The 26,915-nt window shown below is 42.5% G+C and overlaps 1 protein-coding gene across 6 annotated transcripts in view; it reads left to right on the top strand.

Moving 5' to 3' along the window:
• Positions 1-26,915, top strand: part of VPS13B (vacuolar protein sorting 13 homolog B) — a 1,086,122-nt gene that overhangs the window by 1,015,729 nt on the left and 43,478 nt on the right. For 5 of the 6 annotated variants that reach the window (XM_088442693.1, XM_088442694.1, XM_088442692.1 and 2 more), the window contains exons 50-56: positions 6,588-6,776; positions 10,675-10,821; positions 12,313-12,596; positions 13,469-13,596; positions 14,283-14,482; positions 19,634-19,752; positions 20,509-21,332. In XM_088442693.1, coding sequence (XP_088298819.1) covers positions 6,588-6,776; positions 10,675-10,821; positions 12,313-12,596; positions 13,469-13,596; positions 14,283-14,482; positions 19,634-19,752; positions 20,509-21,332 — 1,891 coding nt within the window. Of the gene's footprint in view, positions 1-6,587; positions 6,777-10,674; positions 10,822-12,312; positions 12,597-13,468; positions 13,597-14,282; positions 14,483-18,231; positions 18,358-19,633; positions 19,753-20,508; positions 21,333-26,915 lie in introns of those variants that run through there. The other variant, XR_015869381.1, reaches the window with a different exon arrangement.

Genomic DNA, 26,915 nt, shown 5'->3' with positions numbered 1-26,915 from the left:
TTCTAGAACTCTCCTATTATAAGTGATGGTATCAGAAATTATTAGTCTTTACAGAAGTATTGTCTACAGCAGTGATGGTCAACAGGTGGCCTAGGGCCATTTGCCGCCCCCCATGGCATAACCTGCGGCCCCCAGCCCCGTCCTGCTTTATTGTTTGATTTGTTCGCTACAGCTTGTTCAAAATGCTGAAATGTTATTACTGATGGGATTATTCTTAAATGTATTCATTTGAGGGTTAGAGGACCATCCAAGGCGGAACCTGATTAGTAGAAGGCTGCCCATCGCAGGTCTACATGATAATTTCATTCTCGTTTCTTATATATCAATGCAACAATCTTTATAGTTTTGTTTTTCTTTTAATTGGTACGCAAACAATTACATAGACAGTAAGTTTACAAAGTGATATAAACTGGTGACATTGAAATACAGCAGTTACACGTCATTGCAAGAACAGTGAGCCTGAATAGGAGCCCATCTTCCTACTTGTGTGTGAGTGCAAGGAGAGAAGCAACGGATGTAGTCATAATGTCAACTCCACAGTGTCGGCAGTTATGATGTCGGCATCTGCAGAGACCGGAGTGTTAGGGTTAAGCTTCAGCACTGAAGGGTTAGGCTACAAGAGGGGAGTTTAAGGTTATGCACTTGAGGTGGGTTAGAGTTAGGCTACGGGAGGGGATATTAGTGTTAGGCACAATGGGGAGGGCTAGGGGAGGGGTGGTTAGGTTTATGCACTGGGGGGTGGGTTAGGGGAGGGGATGTTAGGCTTATGAACTAGGGGAAACATTATGCTGGGTACACACTGGCTCACATATAAGCCATTAAATTGAATGGTCGATATATCGTGGGCGTGTCAGCGGGTGTGTACCAGCGGCATGTCTGTAAACAACGTAATTCACAGAAATATCGGCTTGGCTGTGTAGCACAGCGGATGCCCAATATATCAGCCGACCGCCCGTACATTTGCTGCAGAGGCAGCCGGTGACAGCTCAATTGGGCGGGCTCGTGTAATTGACCGCCCAGTTGTGAAGTCAATCACGACGCATCGGGCTGTTGATTGGTAAGTGTGTATGCACTTAGCGAACGTCAGGTAGCATAGTGGATCAGCCTGATGGCCGATCTGTTGTCCTAGTGTGTACACAGCTTTAGGGTTAGGGTTATTCACTAGGGGTGGGTTAGAGCAGTGGCGTCACAAGGGGGGTGCGGGCCGCGCCCGGGTTTCACCCGCCAAAGGGTGACACCAAGGTGCAGACTGACACTCCCCCACAGTGACAGGAGCCGGGTGCTGCACTGTAGTATTAAGTGCAGCACCCGGCTCCTGACACTGTGAGGGAGCCGGCACGCACCCCCTGCACCCCCCAGTAAAGAGCAGGACCACTGGGGATGGGGCCGCAAGACCACGCCCCCATCCCATTGGGCCACGCCCCCACACCACGAGGCCACGCCTCTTTTTGGGCCGCGTGGCTTCGCCGCGCTTACAACGTCCCTCCCCACACCAGGTGACACTGGTGGGAGGGACACCACTGGGTTAGAGATTGATTACAGAATGGAAGGTTAGGGTTATTCACTAGGGGTGGGTTAGGGATTGGTTACAGAAGGGAAGGTTAGGGTTAGTCTCTAGGGGTGGGTTAGAGTTAGGCTACGGGAGGGGAGATTAAGGTTAGGCTCTAGTGGTGGGTTAGGGTTATGCTACGGGAGGTGAGGTTAGGCTTCTGCATTAGGGGGAAGGTAAGGGTTAGCAATACTCACTGCCGGAAGTGCTGCATGATCAGCCGGAAATCATCAGAACGTCGCCCCCAGACTTGGAAGACACCACTGGAGCCGCCGGACCCGCTTGAACAGGTAAGTCACCTCTAGATCACCAGGTCCTTTTTGTGATAAATGTCTCCATGGTCAATGTCGACATGCCAAGCATATGACCATGTTGACATTCTCCTATTGATATTCCATATATATTGACCAAATACACCACACCCGAAGCAACAATCTAATTAGTTCCTAAATATTTCATTTAACTTTCAACTAAGACTTTTCAGGACTTTTCACTGCCAAAAGCTTTGTCTCCAATTATAATTGTTGAACAGTGGGAAAGTGGAAAGCTTTGGAAAGTCTGTCATCTCTGAGTATATATAAGGTAGTGTTAGAAGATGGAGATATAATCTGTTTTTTGTTTATTGTAAATTCAAGCCCTAGAACATTGTAACATTGTGTATCTCTGTGACATGATGCGTCAGATAATCCAGTCCTTCTCTCCTAATTCCACTAACCACAATCCAAATGTGCTCATTTTATAGCCGTCGTAAGCGCATACCACAAACTACATAAACACACCACAATTTCCATCTAATGTAACAGGAAGATTAGACTGCTGATCAAAAGGAATTAATACCATGACTGATACTGGACATGTGACTGTAACCCTCTTTGTATTGGGACAAGGTTGCCCAGTAATCTGAAAATGTACTTTTTCTGGGGTCTGTGTGTATTTACTGTAAGGTTCTTATTACATCTGACATCCACAATGCACAGCGGGAGGGTTCCCTCCCCCTGATCTCTTGATTATAATCAGCTACAACGCTCGGGTGATGCACTTGTCTTTGTTGTGAAAGCGGAAGAAATTACAGCTGGAAATGACGTTCTAGATTGCTATTACAATTTTCATTATCTAAATGGCCTTATGGACCATAAGTACGTTTAGATTAGATCAATGTGAGCCACTGTTTTTTACATGCTGAACCCATAACTTAGGTAATGAACTGAGCTCTTGCAATGCCCCATTCACAGGTACAGTATTTGTGGGGGTTGTATGTGTATTTTTTCAAAATAATTTTTATTGAAGTTTGAGATAAATAAAAGAGGGAAGGAAGGGAAACCAGGTAAATTGCATTTGAAGAGGGCCAAAAACCCAAATAAATGTTACTCAACCGGAACATGTATAGGAAAATTAATAAAGAACAAGGTCCAGCACTGGTCTAATACATTGAGTGAGAATGAGGGGAAGAGAGAGCCGTAAGATCAGCAGGTGTGCTATATATAGTGGAGTGTCCCTGTTTCCCCCCCTGGGGCTGTAGTCAGGAAGCTGGCGGTCGAAATGCTGACCGCTGGCTACCCGACTGTGACATCCCGGCATGGGACTAATGATGGGCGTCTATCATCAGCCCCATGCCAAAATCCCGATTTCCGCCATACCAATCGTAGGTAAGCTGGGCGTCGGGGGTGCTTAGCCGCACGGGGGGGATGGTTAGGGACTTCCGGGAGGGTTAGGTATAGGCTAGGGGAAGGGGGGGTTAGGGACAGGCACCACCGGGGGGAAGTTAGGTTTAGGGTGCAGGGAGGGTGGTTAGGTTTAGGCACCCCTAAGGGAGGGTTCAGGGTGTTACTTGCCTTACTCGGGATCTTCAGCTGCCGGCCTTCCAGCGTCTGTATAGGTCACTCGGTGATTCATACAGATTCCCTCCCCTGTACTCTCCTCACCTGAACGATTTCATAGGAATGGGAGAAACAGGAGGAATATTTACAATCCACTGTCTCAAATAGAAAATGCTTTTGGACTTTTATTTTCAAAAACTGTAAGACTGGGTACAGAAGCGGTCATTCACAGCTGGGCGATAGAGGCTTTGGTGGCTACCAGAATGTGACCCATACGGTGCCTATCTCCATGGGACAACTTCCCAGGCTACAAATGACAGACTGCAATCAGAGGCTCTGCATGGATACTCATCCCTATCACTCTACCAATCATGAGAAATACTGTTATCCAGAATGGCCGAAGCAGAGGGCACGACAGAAAACATGCTATATATCTCCCACACTTTTGTGTATTTATTAATAGAGGACAGACATTTTGTAACTGACAACATTTAAAGGGTCTTTCTAGCTTGGTGATCATTTAGAAAGCCAATACTATTACCTTGGTGGAGGTTGCACCCTGGCTGTGATCATGCCGCCTTGTTCCCATATAACTGTCCCCTCTTCTCACTTGTATTGAGGGCATCTGCTGGGGAGCCTAAATCTGGATGTACAACCGGTGACATCTGCAAATTAGCCCAATATTCCACCATGTGTTATATGGCTATTTATTAAACTTTATATACGTAGTGTTATGCAGCACTTCACTGAGAGTATATTATCATTTACACCAAGCCCTTTACAAATGGATATTACAGCCTGTGTTCCATAGCACATGAACATGCACAGACACACACTTGAGTAAATCGTATGGCCCTAAATAGAGCTCAATTTCCTGTAATTATCTTATTGAATTGGATCAAATTTTTAATTTCGATTTGCTGGTGCATGTGGTTGTAGCATGGCTACTAGGCCTGTGTTTCATGCCGGAAGACTTTTAGGTGCTTGGCTTGTGTATTGAACTGCCAGATCTCAGTGAAAGTTAGTGTGTGTGTATGTCACCAACTTGGACACTCTTTGCCACAGGATCAGCTAGAGCGTGTGATTGACCTAGGGATCAGGGGGATCCAACGCACCGATAGCTGCTTCCTGATTGGATGGCACTCATCCAATCAGGTGCTGGCCGTCATTTGGGTCAGTGTGATGGATTCTCCTTAGCTTGGCCACCAGAGGTCCCCAGTACAAGAGAGTTTCAGGGACAATTATATTGTGAATATCGCAGATGGCCCAGGAGATTGACCACCAATCATTTATCAGTTACAGAATTTATATAAAGTACTGCCTAAGTCGGGTATTATCGTACTAATTTAACTGGTTGTCAAACAGTCTCTGGTACACCTAGTGGGAAAGGAGAATTTATTTTTTCTTTTGTCAAAATATATGCCTGAAGCCCTTCTTAAATGCAAGAGGTTAATCTCATGTAATAAATCATTAAATGGCTGCCTGTGTGGCTCCAAGGCAGGACAAATAAGTCAGGCCATTTACAAAGGACACATACAAAGAGCAAAAGAAGACAAGGTTATGCACGTCAGTGTGGAAAATACCGTCCTTGGAGGTTATGGTTACAAGTTTTTGCAGGCTGCTCAGAGCTGAGTTTTCGTCAGTATCCGGTATTCAAAAACTTAAGGTGCTCTTTTTTTTTTTTCTGCTTCCTTTTGCAAAGACCTGTTTTGTATATCTGTCATGTAGCTGTTTTTCATCACATGTTGACAATATACAGCAGATTCATTTTTGTCTCTTTCTTTATGGTTCATGATGCAGTTTTTGCTCACTGCTGCTCTTGTGGTCCAGGTTTTGGCTGCTGTAATTGCAAGTAATGTCCCCTCTCTGCTTCACGGACAAGACTCTGATTTTGAAAACATAAGCCAGGCAAACATACACAACATGCGCACACACCTACCAAAGTGTCAAGCAGACAACAAAAGACAATTATTTAAAACAAAATGAAAATAAATAAAGTTGCACTTTTTTACAGACACTGGCTGTTTGGCAGACTTTCATATACAGGTTATCATGGAACACACTAGACTATTTAATGCTATAAACACCAAATAGAAAAACTAACAATGTAAGAGCCCAGCAGACATTTAGGGAGCAGATGGGGTCGTTTCTCCATAAACCTCATACTGACTTAATATCTGTATTTGGGAAGAAAAGTTGCACAGGGGTATTTGAGTCCAAAAAGAGGAAAATAAAAACAAGAGACAGCTAGAAGTTGTGTATCTATTTATCAAAGTGTTAATAATGATAATATAATTTATATAGCACTTTATTCCCAATGGGGCTCAAGTGCATAACATTTTGAGACTAACAGCCCATTCAGAGGCGCACGCAATGACGCTTTATTCACGCAGTTATTGGAAGTACTACCCATGCATCCGAGATGCACAGCGCATTTGTCCCGATGTTTACCGCATGGAGTCGCAAAATTAATTTGGATATGAGCTGTGGATTTTGATGGGCGTTCCTGGGAAGTGACATTGGGGTGGCTGGCCAGACACGGGCGTGTTACTGACAGCGCCTGCGTATAAAGACACAGTAGCACTGGCGCAGTGTGGGCCACATTAAAACATTTGACGAAGAAGAGGGCCACTAAGCTATACTGCGGTATTTAGACTCTGCCCCCTCCTCACACAATTATGTCCCATAACTGCCCCCCATGACGTCTCTCCCGTCACCCAATGCGGGAGCCTGGAAGATGGAGCTCATGAGTGAACTCCAGCCCGGCTCCTGCCGTGGGCGCAGCAGCCAGTGAGAGTCTGTCTGACTCTCATTGGCTGACTGCCAAAGCAAACACACTGCCGGCGGCGGTGTGCTTGTTTCTGTATGTAGTGCAAACTGCACTCACTGCGGTCTGCACTACAGTAACCATCGGCGGCCACGGGGAACGGCACCGCGAGCCACGGGTTTAAGATCCCTGCTCTAAGTAGTGCTAATAGTCCTTCAACTGCAGAATGAAGAGAGTAAGGGTCTAAGGAATCAGAAGCTGCTTCAGGTACCTTGAAACCTGGTAGGGCTTCAATATAGTCAATAAGCCAATCTTGAAATAGATTTGCCATTTTACAGACAGCCAGGGAAGGGAGTGTCAGTATTGCTGTTATTTTTGAGTACAAGCCTAAGGGGCTTATTCTATTGTTATAAGATCAAGGTGTATTAATGAGAATGTTGTGTGTGTTTTTCAGGAAGCTTTCCAAATTGGGATCTACTGGGCCAATACAAACACTGTGCACAAGTCTGTTGCCGTCAGGTTGGTTCATGACATGACCTCTCCAAAATGGAAGGATGGGGACAACGGTGAAGTGGTGTCATTGGATGAAGATGGATTTGTTGATGCGAACATCAAACTAGGCGCCTTTCCTGGACATCAGAAGGTCAGTATATAATTAATAGCCACATAGTCCAACTCTCTTCTGCAAGCAGTGAGCTCTCATCCAGGCAGAGTCTTCCTTGTGGTTCTGGTTACCCTAAGACACTGATAGCCCATTAATAACCCACTTATTTGTTCCCTAGGAACTTTATTTATTTTAGATATTTAATAACAGCTATCTTAATGACGTTCTTTACATATTTGAAAAAAGAATATCAGCCAATTATTTTGTTTAATATTATTTTAATCATAGCCTCTAGATAATAACAAAACAAAGCACTTAGAACATTTTTTTTTTGCAGATAATCTACAAGATAATCTATCTGACCTGATCAGTGAGGTTTAAAAGAACGTAATCTGGGCTTTGACCTTCTATGCTCACTAATGTACCATGGCAGATAGCCAGCCAAACTCTTAAACCATCTACAATTTTTAAAACGTTTCATAAGTTTTAGAAAATTAACTTGTTATGCCATAGAGAGGTTTAAATGCTCATTTCCACCACAAAAAAAGAAATTCCTAAAAAAGGCTTAAAATTGTAGATTCTGCACGTACCCACTGTGGATTCGACAAGAGTCCGCAACCATTCCTTGTCCATTCATATTATGGTTTTGGTGATATTAAAGTTTCAGGACTCTTAAAGTAATTAATTTTTCAAAAGTTTTAATAACACAACACATACAGATCTTTTTTTCTGTATCACTTCCAATACCTGTAATATTGTGGGTGAATTGGTGTAAAGTATATGGCAACTAATTAAGGAGCATCCCATGCACATTGACAGGATGAGAATGGCAAGAGACTACAGCATACAGGGCAAAAGAACTGTTACCAATATCTATGAAGAAGGGCAGAGGGCACCAACAATAGCTATGTGCATGCAATTGTATCCAATGCACAGAACTGAAATGTGTCATATTCAAAGACAATACAAATAAATAGCTTTGAAGCAAATTAAAAAAAAACAGTTTTTTGTTGTTGATTTTTTTTTTTTTTGTTTGCTTCAGAGCTATTTATTTGTATTGTCTTTGAATATTTTCATTGTTAGGATTTATCACTAGCATGATGATGATATATGCCCTATAATAATCGCTTAAATGTGATAAACTACTTTTGCTGCTATTTTCCAATTCTTGCACTTGATATAACTTTTTGCTGCTATGGATTTTTGTACACTTGCACTTTATGAGAAAAGAATGTTTGCCTGATTATGAATGACAATTGGAAGTCATACGGGTCTGTATGATGACATCTTTTTGAGCATGAACAGTATTTCTGATCTGTGATGTATCTTATCTTTATGCTCCTATCATCTCCCGCCTACAGTCCAGTAGCTCTCTCATTTTTTTTGTCCTATGCTCTTGGGTAAGATAATAAAGAGTAGAAACGAATGCCTGTAACAGGGATGTGATACTGACCGTTGTTTCCTGGGGCTACCGTGAAGCACGGGTCTCTCACTCCCCACCCTTTGCTGTAGGTAAGATGGGAAACAGCAGAACTCAGTGACAGTTCTCTTAGGCTGGGTACACACCTAAACGACCGGCAATCGTGCTGATGTTCAGGGCGATTTGTCTTCACCCTGGACATCACGATTGCCGGTACATACTTGAAATATGTAATGAAAGACAGAACAATCATTGTTCCATCCTTCATTAACATGTACAGGCTCACATGCGATATCGTGTGATTAGCCGTGCAGCATAGCCAATCGCACGATATCGCATGCGACCGCGGGTATGCGCAAATTGGACATACACACTGCACGATATGCCTGATTTGTCATTCATATTTGGCTAAAACGGCCAAATCGGCCCGATATCGTACAGGCGTGTATGCACCCTTACACCCTAACTTTCATACTTCTATACTAAATGGTAAAACGTTGGTGCAATTGACTTATTTAAAGGATAATAACTTCCAATATTTTGGTGCATTTGACAAATTTTTCATAAGATATTGGATATAATTAGCAATAGACAGTATCCCTTCATGATTTCATGACTAGGTGATAACGAGGATTGTGACATCTGGATCCTGGGTGTATATTAATTATTGTCTTTGTATTATTTGTATCTCTTGTACGTGATTATATATTTATGTTTTGATATATTGTCTGTCATATTTCGCTACCCCAAGAGGGACGCCCCCTCATACCTCTATCTGTGTGTCATTCACACCTCACCCTCCTATCTAGTGTCTGTCTTGTATGTCAATTTTATCCAGATTTTTAAGTAATAAGGTTATATTTTAACTGAATACTGTATATTACTTGGCTATAAGAGTGCTCCACAATAGAGTCATTGTTGGTCCTTTTGACCTTCTCTTTCCTCTGAAACCATTGTTACTTACTCTAAGTAGCACCACCACAATTCCGCTATACATTAATCATTTTGTTGAAGATGGGAAATATGTGGAAATAGCATATTATTATACTTATATTTCTTTTCCAATACCATAGTGGTGTTTTTACCTGTGCAGTGATTCTTATCCCCCTTTCCCTGACATGTATTGCTCCCACAAACCTTAATCTGGTCCTGCTGTACATGTTAACAGAATGGGATGTTGGTCAAGTTGAAACACAGAAGTCATTGGCCTTATCCCCATAGAGAGTATCAGGGTAATGGGGTCCTTTGTTGCATAATGGAAAATGAAATACATGTGATATCAAAGTACAGCCTTTAAATGAAGTGTATAAAAGTTTTTATACTGCCCAAAATCCAATGATCTTTAAACAACAATTATAAACCCCCAGGGCTCAGCCATTTACTACTTTCACACCTCATTTCCAACATTGTTCCCCTTCCTATACATTCTAGGCATTTTATGGTCTTCCGTTCTATGCTGAGTACAGTTGGCCCTATCCTCCCACATTCCTGAGACATGGAGCAACGTTGGAACGCAATGGTGCATGTTACGCTAGTTTTATGTTTCTCTGCACAGGGCAGAATAGAGCAGAAAATATCATTCCCATTTATCCAGTTAGAACAAAAATCACATAAATCTTATAAAATAATCTTATGAATTAATATTGTATTTGAATTGGCAAGAAGGAATACCTAATTTGGTGGCCACATAAAACGATTTGGAATTTATAGTCGAAATCTAATATAATCCTGGTTTACAGTAATTTTATTTGCATTACAGTTAACAAAATGTGGTTTTGTAATATTGCAAAATATGCACACAAAGGTATTTGATTCAAATTCACAGATGCGTTCCAGGTTATATATATTAGTATGTATATACAGTATGAGAAACTGATTTAGACTGTATACAGTATGTATATATACATTCCTTTGGTGGGCGTGCTGTCACTCAACATCGACAGCACGCCCCCTTTGGTGCGACACCCGTCGCACCCGTGGTGGGCGGGTCGGGGGAGCCCCAATGGGAACGCCTACCGTTTGGTAGGAGAGAGCCGAAAGCTCTCTGGGGCTTACTATCCGGGTCTCACGCATGCGCACGACGGAGCCGGCTCCGTCGTGCGCATGCGCTCTGGGCCACCATCGACCCGGTTGCGAGCACTCAGCGCTTGCAACCGGGTCTGAATCAGACCCAATGTTCCCTATCACATGCACACACACACACTAGGGTTATTTTTTGTTGGGAGCCAATTAACCTACCAGTATATTTTTGGAATGTGGGAGGAAACTGAAGTACCTGGAGGAAACCCACGCAAGCACAGGGAGAATATACAAACTCCACACAGTTAGTGCCGTGGTGGGAATCGAACCCACAACCTCAGTACTGTGAGGCAGTAACGTTAACCATTACACCGTCTGTGCTGCCCAATGCATATGTATATCTTTCAGATCAATTGTAAAACGCAACAGACTATGCTGGTGCTATATAAATGAATGTTAATAGTAGCTGCATCTGTTTTATTCCTCCCTTTCTTCCAGCTTTGTCAGTTCAGCATTTCATCGATGGTCCGAAATGGAATCCAGATATTGCAAATTGAAGACAAGATAACGCTCCTCAACAATACTTCATTTAAGATTTATTACAGCCCGCAGATGTCTGTCTGTCAGCAGCATTGTGAAGAAGAGGTAAGCATGTGAATTGCCAGTTGCCTAAATTAGAGCAATCCCCTACTTATGATGTTCCGATCCTTATTTTGGATAATACAATAATGAGGCATCCCTGTCTGTGACTGTTCCACACATTATTAAACAAACACCTGGAAGTTGTCTTATCATACATATTCAGCTGGTAGGATGGGTGCTACAGCTCAGCCAATAGATAATATCACCTCTTCTACATTATGCCATCACCCCTATAATCTGTAACCAGATAGCCATAGCAGGGCACTTCTGCGTTTGCTTTCGGGCAAGCACAACCCCCCCCCCCCCCCCCACTGCTCCTTACCACAATACACATAACGTCACTCAGCTAGCGATGGGGGAGCACTGGGAGCAGGCAGGTGGCTGCTGGGTGCATTGTTACAGATGGGAATCCTCTCCTGGCACCCCAGATGGTAGAAAGGGGTGGTAGGCTGCCTTACCAAGGTACCTTTGGGGTAGCGACTGTGCAATCTGCTGGGTCTCATGCCCTGAGCGGCAGCATCGGTTACACACTCCTAGTTTGGGCCGTACATTAAATATGAATACAAATAAAGTATTTATCCTGCTTTAATGCATTGGTTAGTTTTCATGTGTTTTCCCTATTTTCCTGGTGCATATGTGTGTGTGTGGATGAGCCCTCAGTGACAGTGTAATTGAATTAATTTTTTATTATTATTATAATTAAATAGTAAGTCTCATGTCCTCAAGGCCATTATAGTTATGATAAAAAGAAACGATGTGTTGTATTACTAATTTATGCCATAGCTGGTGTGAGTGATCTCCGTGCCCCGTGTCTGGATAATGTTTTGTCCCTTCTGGGTGTTATAGATGTCTGTTCCTAGGAGGGGGGAGGAGGGGTTCGTCTACTTCAGAATTGACATTGCTTGAACATAAAAAAAAAAGGTTACATTTGCTGAATTTATGTATTTTTTCGATCTGTCTATGTAACTATATCAGTGACACTTGTAACCATGGTAGTTGAAACTACAGTTGTGATCGGCTTGGGGTAGAATCTAGCCGTATCAGTATTTTTTAAACATAATAGGTCACATTAGAGGTCATTTTATAGTTGCCCAACTTATACCTAATCCATGTTGTATGCAATAGGTAACATCGTGGGTCATAACGGGGCAACAGCTGCATAGAGGTTATGCTGGAACCAGTTCAATATTGTGTTTAATTTCACGTCTGCTGTTATCTGTCCGTGGTTTGCTATAGCCACAAAGGTTTTTTGGGGAAAATCTTTGCTTTTCACCTGTTAAGTCAAATACAACACAGCGAGACCTCTCAGTGAACTATGTTTAAAGCCCAAGGAAAAATGATATCTTTGTGCTCTGTGTTGGAAATCTGGCTGTATTTCAACAATCCAATGTTTGGCTTCATGTGTCCAACTCATAATAATAAGTCAGGCCTCAGAGGACTGAATCATCTGTTTCTTTTAATCAAGCTTATCTTTTTTTGTCCTTTCTTCCAAAGTATGTGCCTGTACCAGACAGCACTGTGTTCAGCATCAGCCCAGTTGGGGAACATCCCGCCGCCAAATCCAACACAATTCCTTGCTGGGACCTAGTCTCCGACACCAGCCACTTTCTGGGAGAAGCTCCACCTCTCCAGAAATACATTCTGCTCAGCCTGTGCCACAACGCAGCAGCTGGTAGTGCCGAGTGCTGGAGCTTGCCAGCTATCATCCGCCAGGAGTACCCCCGGCAGAGTGTGGCCGTTCCCGTAGGAGACTGCGGTGGAAATGACTTGTGCACCAAGTACGACAATATCAATATTCCAATCAATGTATTCTATAGAGAAGTGATTCAACTGTGATATAAGGCAGACCATAAATCTCTGGTTTATAGTTTGCACAGTAAAGTGCACAATGTAATACAGTAGTGAGCACCCTTTAATCGCAATGAAAGACTGACTGATATACAGACTTGATGGAAAAATTAGGTCATGTGACCCCAAATAATTCTATTGTTGATTAAAATATAGCCGAGATAAGATGCGGTTCTAGTCTAGCAAATATCATAGTACATACTGTATGCTTACATAGTGCTAAAATATATTTGCCCTCACTATAAAAGTATATGTTCCTGGGCTATAAGAATTCACTCTTTAATATAAATAGTTGTTATATATATTATTAACATATTATTTTCGGTAGAGAGTACAAAATAAAAGACATGGGGTAATGTATCTGCGCAAACCAGTAGTGGTAAATGGGAAGGTTCCGTGCCAGCTTTGGGTATGATAAGTTCCCTTTCTTTGCTGTTGTGGACGTGATATAGAAACAACCCTTCGCACACACACATTATGTTACTAGAGGGGTTGATGGTGGGGAAGGGGGAAAGGGAATGGGTCTATTAAATAACCAATAGACCCACAAAATTATAGGTAAAAACTATCAGTCAATTTATTATAACAGGTGTAATAAAATACAAAACAGTGTCATACACATATACCAAAATAAGAATGTAATAGTCTTATGATATATTGTAGACAATCGTCTTTTCAAAAAACCTAACCGGCCGGTAAAAGCCGTTAGAAAACTGTATACGTAATCAGAAATGCCATGTACTGTTGTTTATTGGACGTTCCATTGTGTGACATCTACTGTGTGGTCCCTGTCTTTTTAAAGGGCTCTAGTGATGACTTATCAGGAACATTTTGGGGTGACCTACTTAACCCTTACAGAAGACCCCAGCCCTCGGACGATTATTCGCAACAGGTGCACGGTCGCATTGCTCCTGAAAGAAAATATTAAAGGTATGGATTTCAATCTGGTAATGATTTATATATACACAGCAAGCTTGTAATAATGAGTAACATTAAGAAGGAAAAGTCTATAAAGACTGAATGCTTAGTACAATAGCACTGCCGGCAGTTACATTATTTCATAAATAGATATTAAGGGAATGATTCAATACTAGCAATGTGCTCGGAGCTTTCGGGCGTAGACACTCCGCCATTTATATCTCTGTTCATTTTCCTTACACCCCATAGTGGAGCGCAGCAAAATGAGCGAAGCTTGCCTACAGTAAACAGTAATATGCGCAGCCGGACATAGTGGTGATGTTGGCGGCACATCACCGAGAATCGAATATGCCCCCAAGGTGTTCTCTATGGATGGCTGCTTTTTAGTTTTCGGGCATTGAATAGCTAGATTCTGGAGCTTCAATAGTTAATCACATTTTTGCGTTATTACATATTAAAATAAATTAACAATAAAATGCATCCACAGTCAAGTGCATGATCAGGTTATTGCTGCAGAGTAGTTTAAAGTGTTTCCTGTATCATTAATCTCACAGGAGCTACAAACGCCACGTACAAGAGATATGGCCTCACTTTCACTGGCTGCAGTGTCAGCTATCTGTTCTGTATTGAAATAAAGATTACCATGACATGCGTGACAGGTTTTCAGAAATCCTCATTTTTATTTTTTTTTTATTCAGAAACGCCAAAGTTTGAGGTTTATTGCAGAAAAATCCCGGCTGAATGCTCAGTTCATCATGAAATGTATCATCAAGTGTCCAGCTTCCCCGACTGCAAAACCAGAGATTTCCTTCCCGGGGTCTATCTGAAAGTGGTATCGTGTGAGGAGTCATCGGCGGAATGGAGTGACCTGATCGATATCAACAGTCAGGGCACACAGGTAACAAAGACATGCTGGGGGCAACTATATTATAGATGTTGTGTAATCAGATGTTGCTATATTATCAGTGCCAGATTAACGTCCACATGGGCCTGGAGCTGAAATTCACGAGGGGCCTATTGTGTGCCGCTGTTGGGGGTGTGACAAGTGCCGCAGCAGTGTGACTGGTGATGTGGGGTCATGACCAATGTGGTGTAGGTGTGGTAAACATATGGGTGTGGCCTGTGATGTGGGTGTGTTTAGTTCCATGGACGGTATTGCTGGCACCTACCTTAAAACTAAGCGGCCACTTTTGGAAATCCGCCACTCTCTCTCCTTCCCTCCAAACACTACTCTCAATTTTTATATATTTTATGTATATATATATATATATATATATATATATATATATACACATTGGGCTCAATTCTATTAAACGTGAAGTGAATAGCGGAGCTATTCAATTCATCATGCTGTTAAGTCCGGCTAAGGATCTCTTCTTGCATCCCTCCTGGGATGTGTGCAGAAATCCGACAAAAGTCCAGACGCAATGCTGTTTTCTACCCTTAGGGCCGGGAAAACAGCATCGCGCCGGGAAGTTTAGTCAGAGAATGCCCGTTCTTACAACTAGACACCCCGTTTAAGGTGCGAGAATGGCCATTCCCCAACCTAACAGCACGCTGAATTGAATAGCGCCGGGAGCTCATTCCCGGTGCTATTCACTTCGCATTTAATTGAATTGAGCCCATTGAGCGCAGTGCTGCACTGATAAGACTTTGGGCACTAGAGTGTGTCCAGAGTCTATAGTGCATGCACAGGTCACCAAGAAAATGGCTGTGGCGACCATTTCCCCTGTACTGAGCATGCGCAAAACAACGGGAAAATGGCCACAGCGGCCTTTTCCCAGTCATTTTTTACAGTGCTGACACCAGCGCCGACATGGGACTCCTGAGTGGCAAGTATAATATGGGTGCAGGGTGTGCGATGCGGGCCCCCCCTGGACCCAGGGGCCCGTGTGAACCGCACACCCTGTACCCATTATAAATATGCCCCAGTATATATATATATATACATACACACTCAAATATATATATATATATATATATATACACACATATATATATATACACACATAGTATATATATATATATATATATATATATATATATATATATACACACACACATACTCTGGGGCCAGACATTACACTGACCTGTAGCAGGAAGTTAATATGGACCTGCTGGGCTGCCTTCCTTCCTGATTCCTGAGCTAGGTGACAGGATGGTGGGAGCAGGAGGGTCAGTGGGCGGAGCTTCGGATGAGTTGGGGGGGTGGAGCTTCAGTGGGTCGGAGGTGGCCGGGGCTACGGCCGGCCGGTCCGTCCACCGGCCGAGGGGAAGGGATGGGAGATGGGCAAGGGGTTGTGGAAAGGGATAAACTTAGCTGCAGGCGGCCAGGGGAAGAGTTAGCTGGGCTGGTGGTGACAGGAAAAAAAAAAGTCCTTTTTTTTCCTGTCTCCACAGCAGCCAGTGTATGTGGACCTATTTTCAATGGGAGGCCTGGAGCTGTAGCTCCACCCGCCCCATTGTTAATCCGGCCCTGTATATTATCGATGCTGTGTACTCAGATGCTGCTATATTACAGATGCTGCATAATCAGATAATGCTATATTATAGATGCTGTGTACTCAGATGCTGCTATATTATAGATGCTGTGTACTCAGATGCTGCTATATTATAGATGCAGTGTACTCAGATGTTGCTATATTATAGATGCTGTGTGCTCAGATGCTGCTATATTACAGATAATGTGTACTCAGCTGCTGCTATATTATAGATGCTGTGTACTCAGATGCTGCTATATTACAGATAATGTGTACTCAGATGCTGCTATATTATAGATGCTGTGTACTCAGATGCTGCTATATTATAGATGCTGTGTACTCAGATGCTGCTATATTATAGATGCTGTGTACTCAGATGCTGCTACATTATAGATGCTGTGTACTCAGATGCTGCTACATTATAGATGCTGTGTACTCAGATGCTGCTACATTATAGATGCTGTGTACTCAGATGCTGCTACATTATAGATGATGTGTACTCAGATGCTGCTATATTACAGATGCTGTGTACTCAGATGCTGCTATATTATAGATGCTGTGTACTCAGATGCTGCTACATTATAGATGCTGTGTACTCAGATGCTGCTATATTATAGATGCTGTGTACTCAGATGCTGCTACATTATAGATGCTGTGTACTCAGATGCTGCTATATTATAGATGATGTGTACTCAGATGCTGCTATATTACAGATGCTGTGTACTCAGATGCTGCTACATTATAGATGCTGTGTACTCAGATGCTGCTATATTATAGATGCTTGAATTTGCAAAGCTGCTACATCTCTTGGCGGCTGCGACATTTGCCTATTTTCATATTGCCGCTGCGTACACATCACCAGCAGCAGCATTACCGTATAACTCTGAACAAGGCCCGTAGCTTCCTATACTGAATGTGACGGAGTTGGGAGAGAGTGTGAATGGGGGGGGTTGAGTAGCACAATTAGGGTAATGAAGCAGGTGCTGGATAGGGATATCCACAGCACTAGTATAAAGAAAACTGGCAGCTTCCACCAATTATCATGCAGAGTATATACGGAAGGATAAGGACATTGATGTGACTGTAATTCAAAGGGCAGTTGGTGAATGAAGCATTTGCAATATATATGCAAATACATATAAAGGTTATAATGGTATACAGTATATAATGGTATATACTTTAGAATGGTTTATATAATGGTATATACTGTATAATGGTATATACTGTATAATGGTATATATAATGGTATATACTGTATAATGGTTTATATAATAGTATATACTGTATAATGGTATATATAATGGTATATACTGTATAATGGTTTATATAATGGTATATACTGTATAATGGTATATATAATGATATATACTGTATAATGGTATATACTGTATAATGGTTTATATAGTGGTATATACTGTATAATGGTATATACTGTATAATGGTATACAGTATATAATGGTATATACTGTATAATGGTATATACTGTATAATGGTATATATAATGGTATATACTGTATAATGGTATATAATGGTATATACTGTATAATGGTATACAGTATATAATGGTATATACTGTATAATGGTATATATAATGGTATATACTGTATAATGGTATATATAATGGTATATACTGTATAATGGTTTATATAATGGTATATACTGTATAATGGTATATATAATGGTATATACTGTATAATGGTATATATAATGGTATATACTGTATAATGGTTTATATAATGGTATATACTGTATAATGATTTATATAATGGTATATACTGTATAATGGTATATATAATGATATATACTGTAATGGTATATATTTGTGCAAGATCACGGGGAAGCCAGTAGCACATGCTTCGTTGCAGCAGTGGCTCTGTTGGTTTTGTTCTACAGTGACATAATATCAGAGCTCTCCAAAGCACTTGGGCGGTATTCTCAGTATGGGTGTAATGCTGGCACCGTGCTTAGCATGAATTACTGAGTGTGAATGAAGAGACCAATGTAAGGACTGGCAGCAGCAGAAGAGCATTGTGTGAGGTAGATTAGTCTCACCGCAGCATTCTAAATAGATTGCAGGGGTGTAAGTCTGGTTAGGGGAAGACCAGTAAGAAGCCATAGTCCGGGCTGGAGATAGTGAGTGCATGAATGTAACAAGATTTTTTTACAGATTTCATGCTGGGAAGAAAGACAGTTCTGGTCCAAGTAATGCTGGGCACACACCGTCTGATAGAATGCCTGTCAGACCAACAGACGTTTTATCTGACAGCCTGAAACCCATCAGATATCGTCGTGGGTATGTACTTTGAGATGTGTCACAGTGTATGGCCACAATGTCTGTCTTCCTCCCCTGGGGGTAATAGGAGATGTTGGACGTTTGGCCTCGGTAGTACTTACACTGCCAGATTCGGCCGACCAATAATCGGATCAGTCAGGCATGTTTTCATACCCAACAGACCAAACATTTGTGATCGGTCGCGGACATGTACTATGCAATTACTGTCCATATCCACCGATAAGCTGCGGATGAAGCCGACAATTGCATAGTGTATGCCTGGCTGAAGACACCGAAGTCATTAAAGTGAGGGTTAGGGTATATTGTTGTGTTGTCATAGGGGCGATTTAAGACCGGAGATGGCCCACATGCAGGTGTACATGGGCCCACGCCCCCTGGAAAACAATGACGCTGACACACGTGCAGAACGTTCCAAAGACTCTGGCCAGGGTCTTCCGCACATGTGCCATTATCCTGCATTAGCTTTAGCAATATGGAAGGATAATAGACTGGAAGTATTGTAAGGAAAAAAAAAATAACATTAAACATTATGTGGGAAGTGTATCAAACCTTGGAGTGAGATAAAGTGTAGAAAGATCAACTAGCAACCAATCAGCTCCTAACTGTCATTTTTCAAACACAGTATGAAAAGGACAGTTATATGCTGATTGGTTGATAGTTTATCTCTCTCCGTTTTATCTCTCTCTAAGGTTTGATACATTTCCTCCTACATTTTTAAGTTGTCCTAGTTCATGAATATATAAAACGCCTCCAGTTATTAAGAGGTTAAGTGCAAAAGTATACTAACAGAAATGCACATTTCCTCATCCAAAATGGGCAAGAATTGGGAGAGACCTTTACTCCAATTATTTCAGTAATATTTAATTGTAACATGAAAAAACTTGTTGCAGTAATATTTGCATTGATTGTGTAGGATGCCTAGAAATGTGACCGCATCTCTTGTAACTTGTAAATCCAGATTTGTATTTACCATCTGGTTATACATGTCAAAATGATATAAAATATATATATATATATATATATATAAACTCACTTGCTTTATCTGCTGAAAACCGCAGCAGCGGGGCCATCAAACAGAATAAATGTACATTATTTGTGACATTTCAGAAGCCTGTCCGCTTACAGGCATCTGCAGGGATATTGCCTGGAAAGATTAACAACATTTGGCTCATCTTGTCCAAAGAGCGTGCTTCTGAATTTGTACAGAGAAATTCCTCTACATGGAGTACAGTCAGCTTTATGTGACACTTATATATGTTATTTATTGCATTCATAGGTAGTCTTCCTAACTGGCTATGGTTACGTGTATGTGGATGTGGTTCAGCATTGTGGGGCTATAATAATCACTCTAGCACCGGAAGGAAGGACTGGTCCTGTATTGACAAGTCTCAACAGGTATGTATAAAGAGGGGCACGACATCTGTACTCCCTTTTGAATATGTCACCTACACTCAGTAGAAGCAGCCATGTTTAAAGCCAATAGACTATAGACTCACTTATGACCAGAGCCCTATGAATATGTACACAAAGTGCCTGAATGATGTCACTGCTTCCTAGTGATTTGATTGGCTACAGATTTATGAGTATTGAATCCACAGTCTATTTACAAAAAACATTCAGTCCTCTGCAATTCTCTTTAAACTCTTTCTTATGTGATTTTATAAATGAATGTTACATACCTGTGATTAGATTGTAACTATAACATAGCCGACCAAACATTCTCAACTTCTGTTCCAGCATGTGTTCCAGTGGGTTATCGCCATTACTGTGCAGCACTGTGGAAGTGCTGTATAGAGAATAGTTAATACCATTGACTGACCACAAAAAAACCATAAAGGTCCGCTCCCTTCCAAATTGTGTACATTTCTGAAATGTTTAAACATAACTGTTGTTGGATACTGTGTAAAGGCTGAATAAGTTTACAATCCTGAAATACCAGCAAAAAAAAAAGAAAGTCTAACTGATACGCATAAGAACATACTATAATAATATAAAAATACTGTTCATATAACCAATTTACAAAATTGTTATAAAAATATAAAGGCAATAACACATTTTGAGGCTGAGCCCTGGCTTCTCATCTCTGAAATGTACAGTATCATACATAGAATACATCTCATGGACAATTAATATTAATTTTATCTCGCACAGGGCTCAAAGTCAAGGAATGATGTTTAGAGTCTTTATCTCCCAGCTCAGCGTGGGGATTTTCGACGATGTCACAAATGATAAAACTTCGTCCGAACTCATGCGGTTGACGTTGGATAACGTGTACCTTCACCTGTCTCCGGTAAACTGCTACGTCAGACAGCCGTGCTGGGACATGCAGACAGACGCCACCTGCGGCATGCCCACGTTTTACAGCCTGGAGGTATACTGCGGAGATTTGCAACTAGACAATCAACTATATAGCAAATCCCATTTCCATTTTCCCGTTCTGGTTTGCCAAGAAGAAAGAAGTGAATGCGCCAAGTGGCCAAAGTCCGGCATTCTCTACTTGTCTAGCAAAGACCTAGAAGAATACAAGGAGGCTTCCTACCTTAAACTCTTCATCACTCTCTCCGTAGAGCAAGATGTCTATGATTTCAATGAGTTAAGCTTCGATTTGAAGCCATCCCGAGTTTATGTGGAGGACACATTTGTCTACTATGTAAAAACACTGTTTGACACATATCTTCCAGACAGCAGAATGCTGCAATTCCAAGCCAGTAAACCCGGACTTATCCCTCTGGTACTGCCGGAGCAGGTGCGGCAGCATGCCTTGGCATTAGTAAGCCCTGTAAAACTCCGAAAGCTAACCGTGCAACCGGTGAATCTGTTGGTCAGCATCCACGCTTCCCTGAAGCTGTACATCGCCTCCGATCACACGCCATTATCCTTCTCCGTGTTTGAGCGTGGACCGATCTTCACCACTGCCAGACAGCTAATACACAGCCTAGCCATGCATTATGCCGCTGGTGCCCTCTTCCGAGCAGGTGAGTGCCCCACGTTGCAGGGCTGACATTACTATGATGCCCATGGAAAGTATCTTGCTACACTGAGTTCTTGTGTGCAGTGATAGTCAGAAATTATACGGAAGTCGTATCGGAATTTACAGTTATTAGCGTTTTCCATTTTCAGAATAATTAGTGTACTTCCTTATAATCATTTTTAGAATGCAAATATTTTTGATTTTCTGTCTTCTCAATCTCGAGAATGAAGCTGTTAATTCACACACAGCACAGATATGGAGTATGGAGTACAGTATGGATATGGAGATAGGGCTGGTCTACTATTTCCACATATATAGTGCCCTTCAAATCTCACACAGGCTTGGGTTTTTTGTTCAGTAAAATTAAAATTTTATATATACTCAGACCACTCCCCACAGACCAGAAATACTCATTGAAGTCATTATGAATCATTTTTACAATTACTTCTTAAGAGGATGGATTAGGAATCTGATTACTATGGAAAAAAGCTTTTATATATACTGTAGAAGATAGATATAGATAATATATGTGTTTCTGTATACAGTATATATGTAACTGGTATTCTGATAAGTTTTCAGTTCTCACCCAGCGGCTAAAGTGTGACACAGACATAATTAGTGATAAGAGCCTATGGGGTCAAATTAATTATCCGCAGTTTGCGGGTACGATGTGCGCGTACATTTGCCATATACGGTACTATCTAAAACGCAGCTGCATTGTTCATTTCTGTGCGCAGCAAACAGAAATAGGCTTTGTTGGCGAGTCGTTCAATGTCCAATCCAGAAGGTGATGGGGCACATCGCACCTAATTGAATGGACACCTATGTTGCTTAATGATTTGGTGATAAATTATTTCCCAGACACGGATTCGGCACATGGGCAGAGCGGATCTCCTCTTCACAAACCAGGAGACACAGCAGGGCGGCACAGTCGCACTTGTCAGCTGAAGCCCAGCTGGCTGTTGTTGCATCACATGCGACCACGCCAATTAAGTGGGTAACAAGATGGACTTGGAATCTGTTTGCTAGGAAAAGAAAAATTGTGTGTGCCAAGGAGAGACCCGTAACTAGACTTTTTGGTGCCCTGTGCCAGAGAGAGCATTGTTGCTCCCCCTTCCCTATTTTTGAAATAGGGACATAAGATTTGCACCTGAAAAAGGGCCATGACCTCATGGGGAAGGGCCAGGGAAGAGATAGGAGAGGCCAGGAGATGCTGGGGATACAATAAGAGGAAGCTATAAGTGAGAATGACAATAAACAGAAAACTGACAGGCCGAAACAGCACCCCATGCCCTGCGGTGCACCACCCTAGTTACGGCCCTGTTGCCAAGAACACACATTTTAAGGGGTAAAATGAAAAAAGCTGATTGGTTGGTACTTTATCTCTCTCCAAGCTTTGATACATCTTCCCCTTTAACTGTGGTGGTGGCAGCTCCCCCTGCTGGTGATTTCTGCATACCTGCACTTCTATGAGGTCTTTTCATTAGACTTTAGCTGTGAGTCCCAACCAAAGAAGTTTCACCTTGAAATGCATTTTGACATAATTTTCGGTTGTAACCCAAAAAAAAAAAAGTTTGTCCTGGAAATACTGTGACACATGGAAGCTCTTTTATGTGTCAGCAAAGCTTTCGATGTTTCCACTTTTCATTATACTTAAAATTAAATAATTTAAATTTAATGAATAAATCCTAATAAAAAGGAAGGGGGTGGGACCGGTTTACTGAGAGAGTAAAAAATTTTATCAAATTGTGAAATTCACTGTTTGGGTGTAGTTCCCCTTTAAACCCAAGAAAGGCAGGGTCACCTGATATAGGATCATGTACAGATTCTCTTAATTAACATATTTTGTGGAAGCCTTTTTAATCTTCCGTTAATATCTTACGGATGGAGTGCAACTTTTACTCACTTTGGTATTGGAGTTGGGTATTTTTTCACAGATGTCAAGCTTCCCTGTGACTGGAGCTGACCTGACAAGCATACAGTGCCCGGAGATCAATGGTGAAGAAATGTCCTTAATTAGCAAAGTATTATGTTTAGTACCATCGTGCTGGACCAAGTTATGGGTCACTGATCCAATTAATGTTAAACCTTGATTTTCACACACATTAATGGAATTCAGTTTGAAGGCTGATCAGATCGGACAGGCTCCTAATAGTTTTGACTTTAATTTTTTTTTTTCCCCTTCTTTTACTGGAATTATTTTACCTGGGGAATGGCACGCTTTAGCCACTGCATCTCACTAAGAGGTTTCCAAAAATTAAAGAATGCAACTTAAATGCCAGTAGCATAAAAACATTTTTTTTACCCCTCTCCATTTGTCTTCATGTAGCTGCCAAAAAGTGCAACTTGCACCATGTACTGTAATGCTACCAGTAGTATAGATCATCTACTGCTCATTAAAGTTGAGAAAAACACTTTTGCTGATGGCGTAGCCTCAACCACAATGACACAGTCGCAGCTTTGGTGACAAGTGCCCCGGCATACGCACCTGATTCTTACCCCCTCCCAAGCTGTATGTGTAAACGGGACTTGTAAGAAGACATTTACCCCTGGCTATTTTATGTCTCAGTTATGTTGATGAATGGATGGCCAATTGTACTTATACTCCCCAACACCCTACACACTATGTAACCCTGTGTCCCAATTTCTGCTGATGTGAGTTGAGAGCGTGACGTTTTAGTTAGGCGTGGGGGGAGGGAGTCCTAAACCACATGACTGGTAGAAACCTTTCTAGCAATTATATATGCACATAGCTGGATCATCTATTAGGCAACCTAGGCTCTCGCCTAAGGCCCATTGGGCTCTGAGGGACACAGATTACACTAACATATTTTAATGTTTGTTTTGACAAATAGTGATAGGAATGGGCCAAATCAGCATGGGCTACTAATCCAGTTCTGTATATACAGTATAAGATGTCACTGTGAATGGAAAATTCCAGGAGCAGGAGAGTCAATGGCTAAAAGCTGGTAGACTTCCAACAGCTTAATGATGTTACAAAAAGTATGGTAAGAAAGCTTCTGCCAGCACAGGGGATAAGCGCACACATTAATACTCATCAGTTCTTATACCTGGCCAAGAGGTGGTTAACTTCATCCATACACTGACATACTAGCATACAAAACTCAAACAATGATAGTAGCTATATTATATATACATTAAAATAAGGAGAGTTATGGTAAAACTTACTCTTGTTAACTCTCTTTGAAGTCCATAGGGTCCACAGGGAGACAATGGGGTGCAGGTGCGACCTGGAGGACCGGACACCAACAGCAAAGCTTTTTTTTTTCTATCCCAGGATGCTCCGGTCCTTCCCCGTCTGCCCCGCCCACAGCCTGAAGGCAACTCAGTTTTGTTAACAAGCCCAAGGCAGGAGCAGGATAGGAGAGAAGGAAGACTGGTACACTGAAGAATCACACTCTCACACAGAGAAGGAAACAAGTGACCAAGAGAAGAAACCCATAGAAGCCAGGTGCGTCAGGGCAGGCACCCTGTGGACCCTATGGACTTTGAAGAAAGAGAGTTAACAAGGGTATGTTTTACCATAACTCTCCTTTTCTTCTTCAGGGTCAATAGGGCTCCATAGAGGAGACAATGGGGATGTCCCAAAGCAATTGTTCAAAGGCAGGGACGCTCCTAAACTGAGAGAAGAACCCTGCGTCCGAAGGAAGGATCCTGGGAGGCAAATGTATCAAAGGCATAGAACCTAAGAAAGGTGTGGACAGAAGACCACGTGGCCGCGTTGCATAGTTGTTTGGCAGGCGTGCCACGATGGACTGCCCACGAGAGACCCACAGAGCGAGTATATTGAGCAGATACTGTAGCCGGCTCAGGAAACCCAGTCTGCGTGTAAGCCTGTGAGATAGTCATGAGAAGCCATCTGACCAGAGTCTGTTTGTTAGCTGGCCATCCCTTCTTGTGGAATCTATATATAATCTGCCGTGGTGTTGTCGGACTGTACTTGTACTGACCTGCCCTGAAGAATATCCTGAGCCAGAGTGAAGGCTTTGTAAATGGCTCGGAGTTCCAGGATATTGAATGGTAAGATCGCCTCAGCTGGAGTTCAGCATCCTTGGAAGGAGTGCTGGCTGGTCACTACGCCCCACTCGCGGAGGCTTACATCCGTGGTGAGTGCCCAGACCGGGATCCAAAAGGGGGACATCTGTAGCCACCAGGATAGGGACAGGCAAACATCCAGAGAGAGGCCCATTGTCTGGGATCTGAGCAGATGGGGCAGCCCGTTCCACCTACAAAGTATCAGGTGTTGTAGGGGCCTGGAGTGAAACTCCACCATGTCGAAGGTGGACACCATGGATCCCAAGGTCTGCATTGCAGAGTGAATTGACACTCTGCGACTATGTAGTAGTCTGCGCCCTCGGTGCTGTAATTTTGTCTGCTGTCAGGAAGATTCTATTAGTCTTAGAGTCCAGGAAGGCTCCCAGATGTACCATTCTTTGAGAAGGGGTCAGGGAAGACGTTTTCCAGTAGATCAGCCAAACTGCATTTGTAGAAAGGCAATGGTTACTTGTAGATGGCGGTAAAGAATTACTGGAGAGCTTGCTAAGAGCAAGAGATCGTCCAAGTATGGGAGCAGTCTGATCCCCTGATGACGAAGATAGGCCGCCATAACCACCATGATCTTGGTAAAGACCCGAAGAGTCAAAAGGCAGTGCTTGAAATTGGTAATGTTGCTGTAGGACAGCAAACTGGAGATATTGCTGATGAGTAGGTGCTATAGAAACATGTAGGTAAGCGTCCTGAATGTCCAGAGACACCATAAAGTCCCCAGGCTCCATAGCCAGGACAATAGAGCATACGGTTTCTATACGAAACCAGGGCACCCTGATAAACTTGTTCAGAGACTTGAGGTTGAGGATAGGCCAATGAGACCTGTTGGGCTTCTGAACCAAGAAAAGGGTAGAATAATAGCTTTTCCCTCACTGTGATGAGGGGACCGGAATTATTACCCCTGAGAGCAGTAAGGACTGAATGGCCTTCTGGAGGAGCAGGGCTTTGCTTGGGTCCGATGGGAGGTCCTGTGCAAAAGAATTGCTGTGGGGACGCCTCAGGAATGAGAGGACGTATCCGTGGGAGACAACTTCTTTTACCAAGGCGTCTGAGGTGGTCTGACGCCAGAACAGGGCAAACTGAAGAAGTCGGCCTCCCCCCCTGGGAGCCTCCAGGGAGAGGCCCACCCCATCTGTCCTCAGATTTGGTAGGTGGACGTCTAGTAGCCCAGGTCTGTTTGGTCCTAGGCTTGGAGGCCTTAGTGGTTGCCGACTACCGTGGAAAGGATTGACCTTTAGCTTCACCTTGGCGACAAAAGGATGACATCCGAGGCTTCGTAGTAGATGCAGAGGGCAAGAATGCCGACTTGGAAGCTGCCATGGTAGTCACAATCTTGTCCAATTCTGGGCCAAACCACTGAAGTAGCAGATGCCTTGTAAGCTAGGAGGCAAGTATCCATAGCCGCCTCCCCTAAATAGGAGGCTGCATCTCCAATGTGAGATATGTAGGACAGCTGTTCCCTCAAAGCATCAGAGGGAAATGTTTCTTGTAGGGCCTGTGCCCATCTCTCTACGGCATG

The sequence above is a fragment of the Taudactylus pleione genome, unplaced genomic scaffold (genome assembly GCF_031769625.1).
Source record: "Taudactylus pleione unplaced genomic scaffold, aTauple2 ptg000314l, whole genome shotgun sequence".
NCBI lineage: Eukaryota > Metazoa > Chordata > Amphibia > Anura > Myobatrachidae > Taudactylus > Taudactylus pleione.
This window is presented reverse-complemented; position numbering and strand designations above follow the sequence as displayed.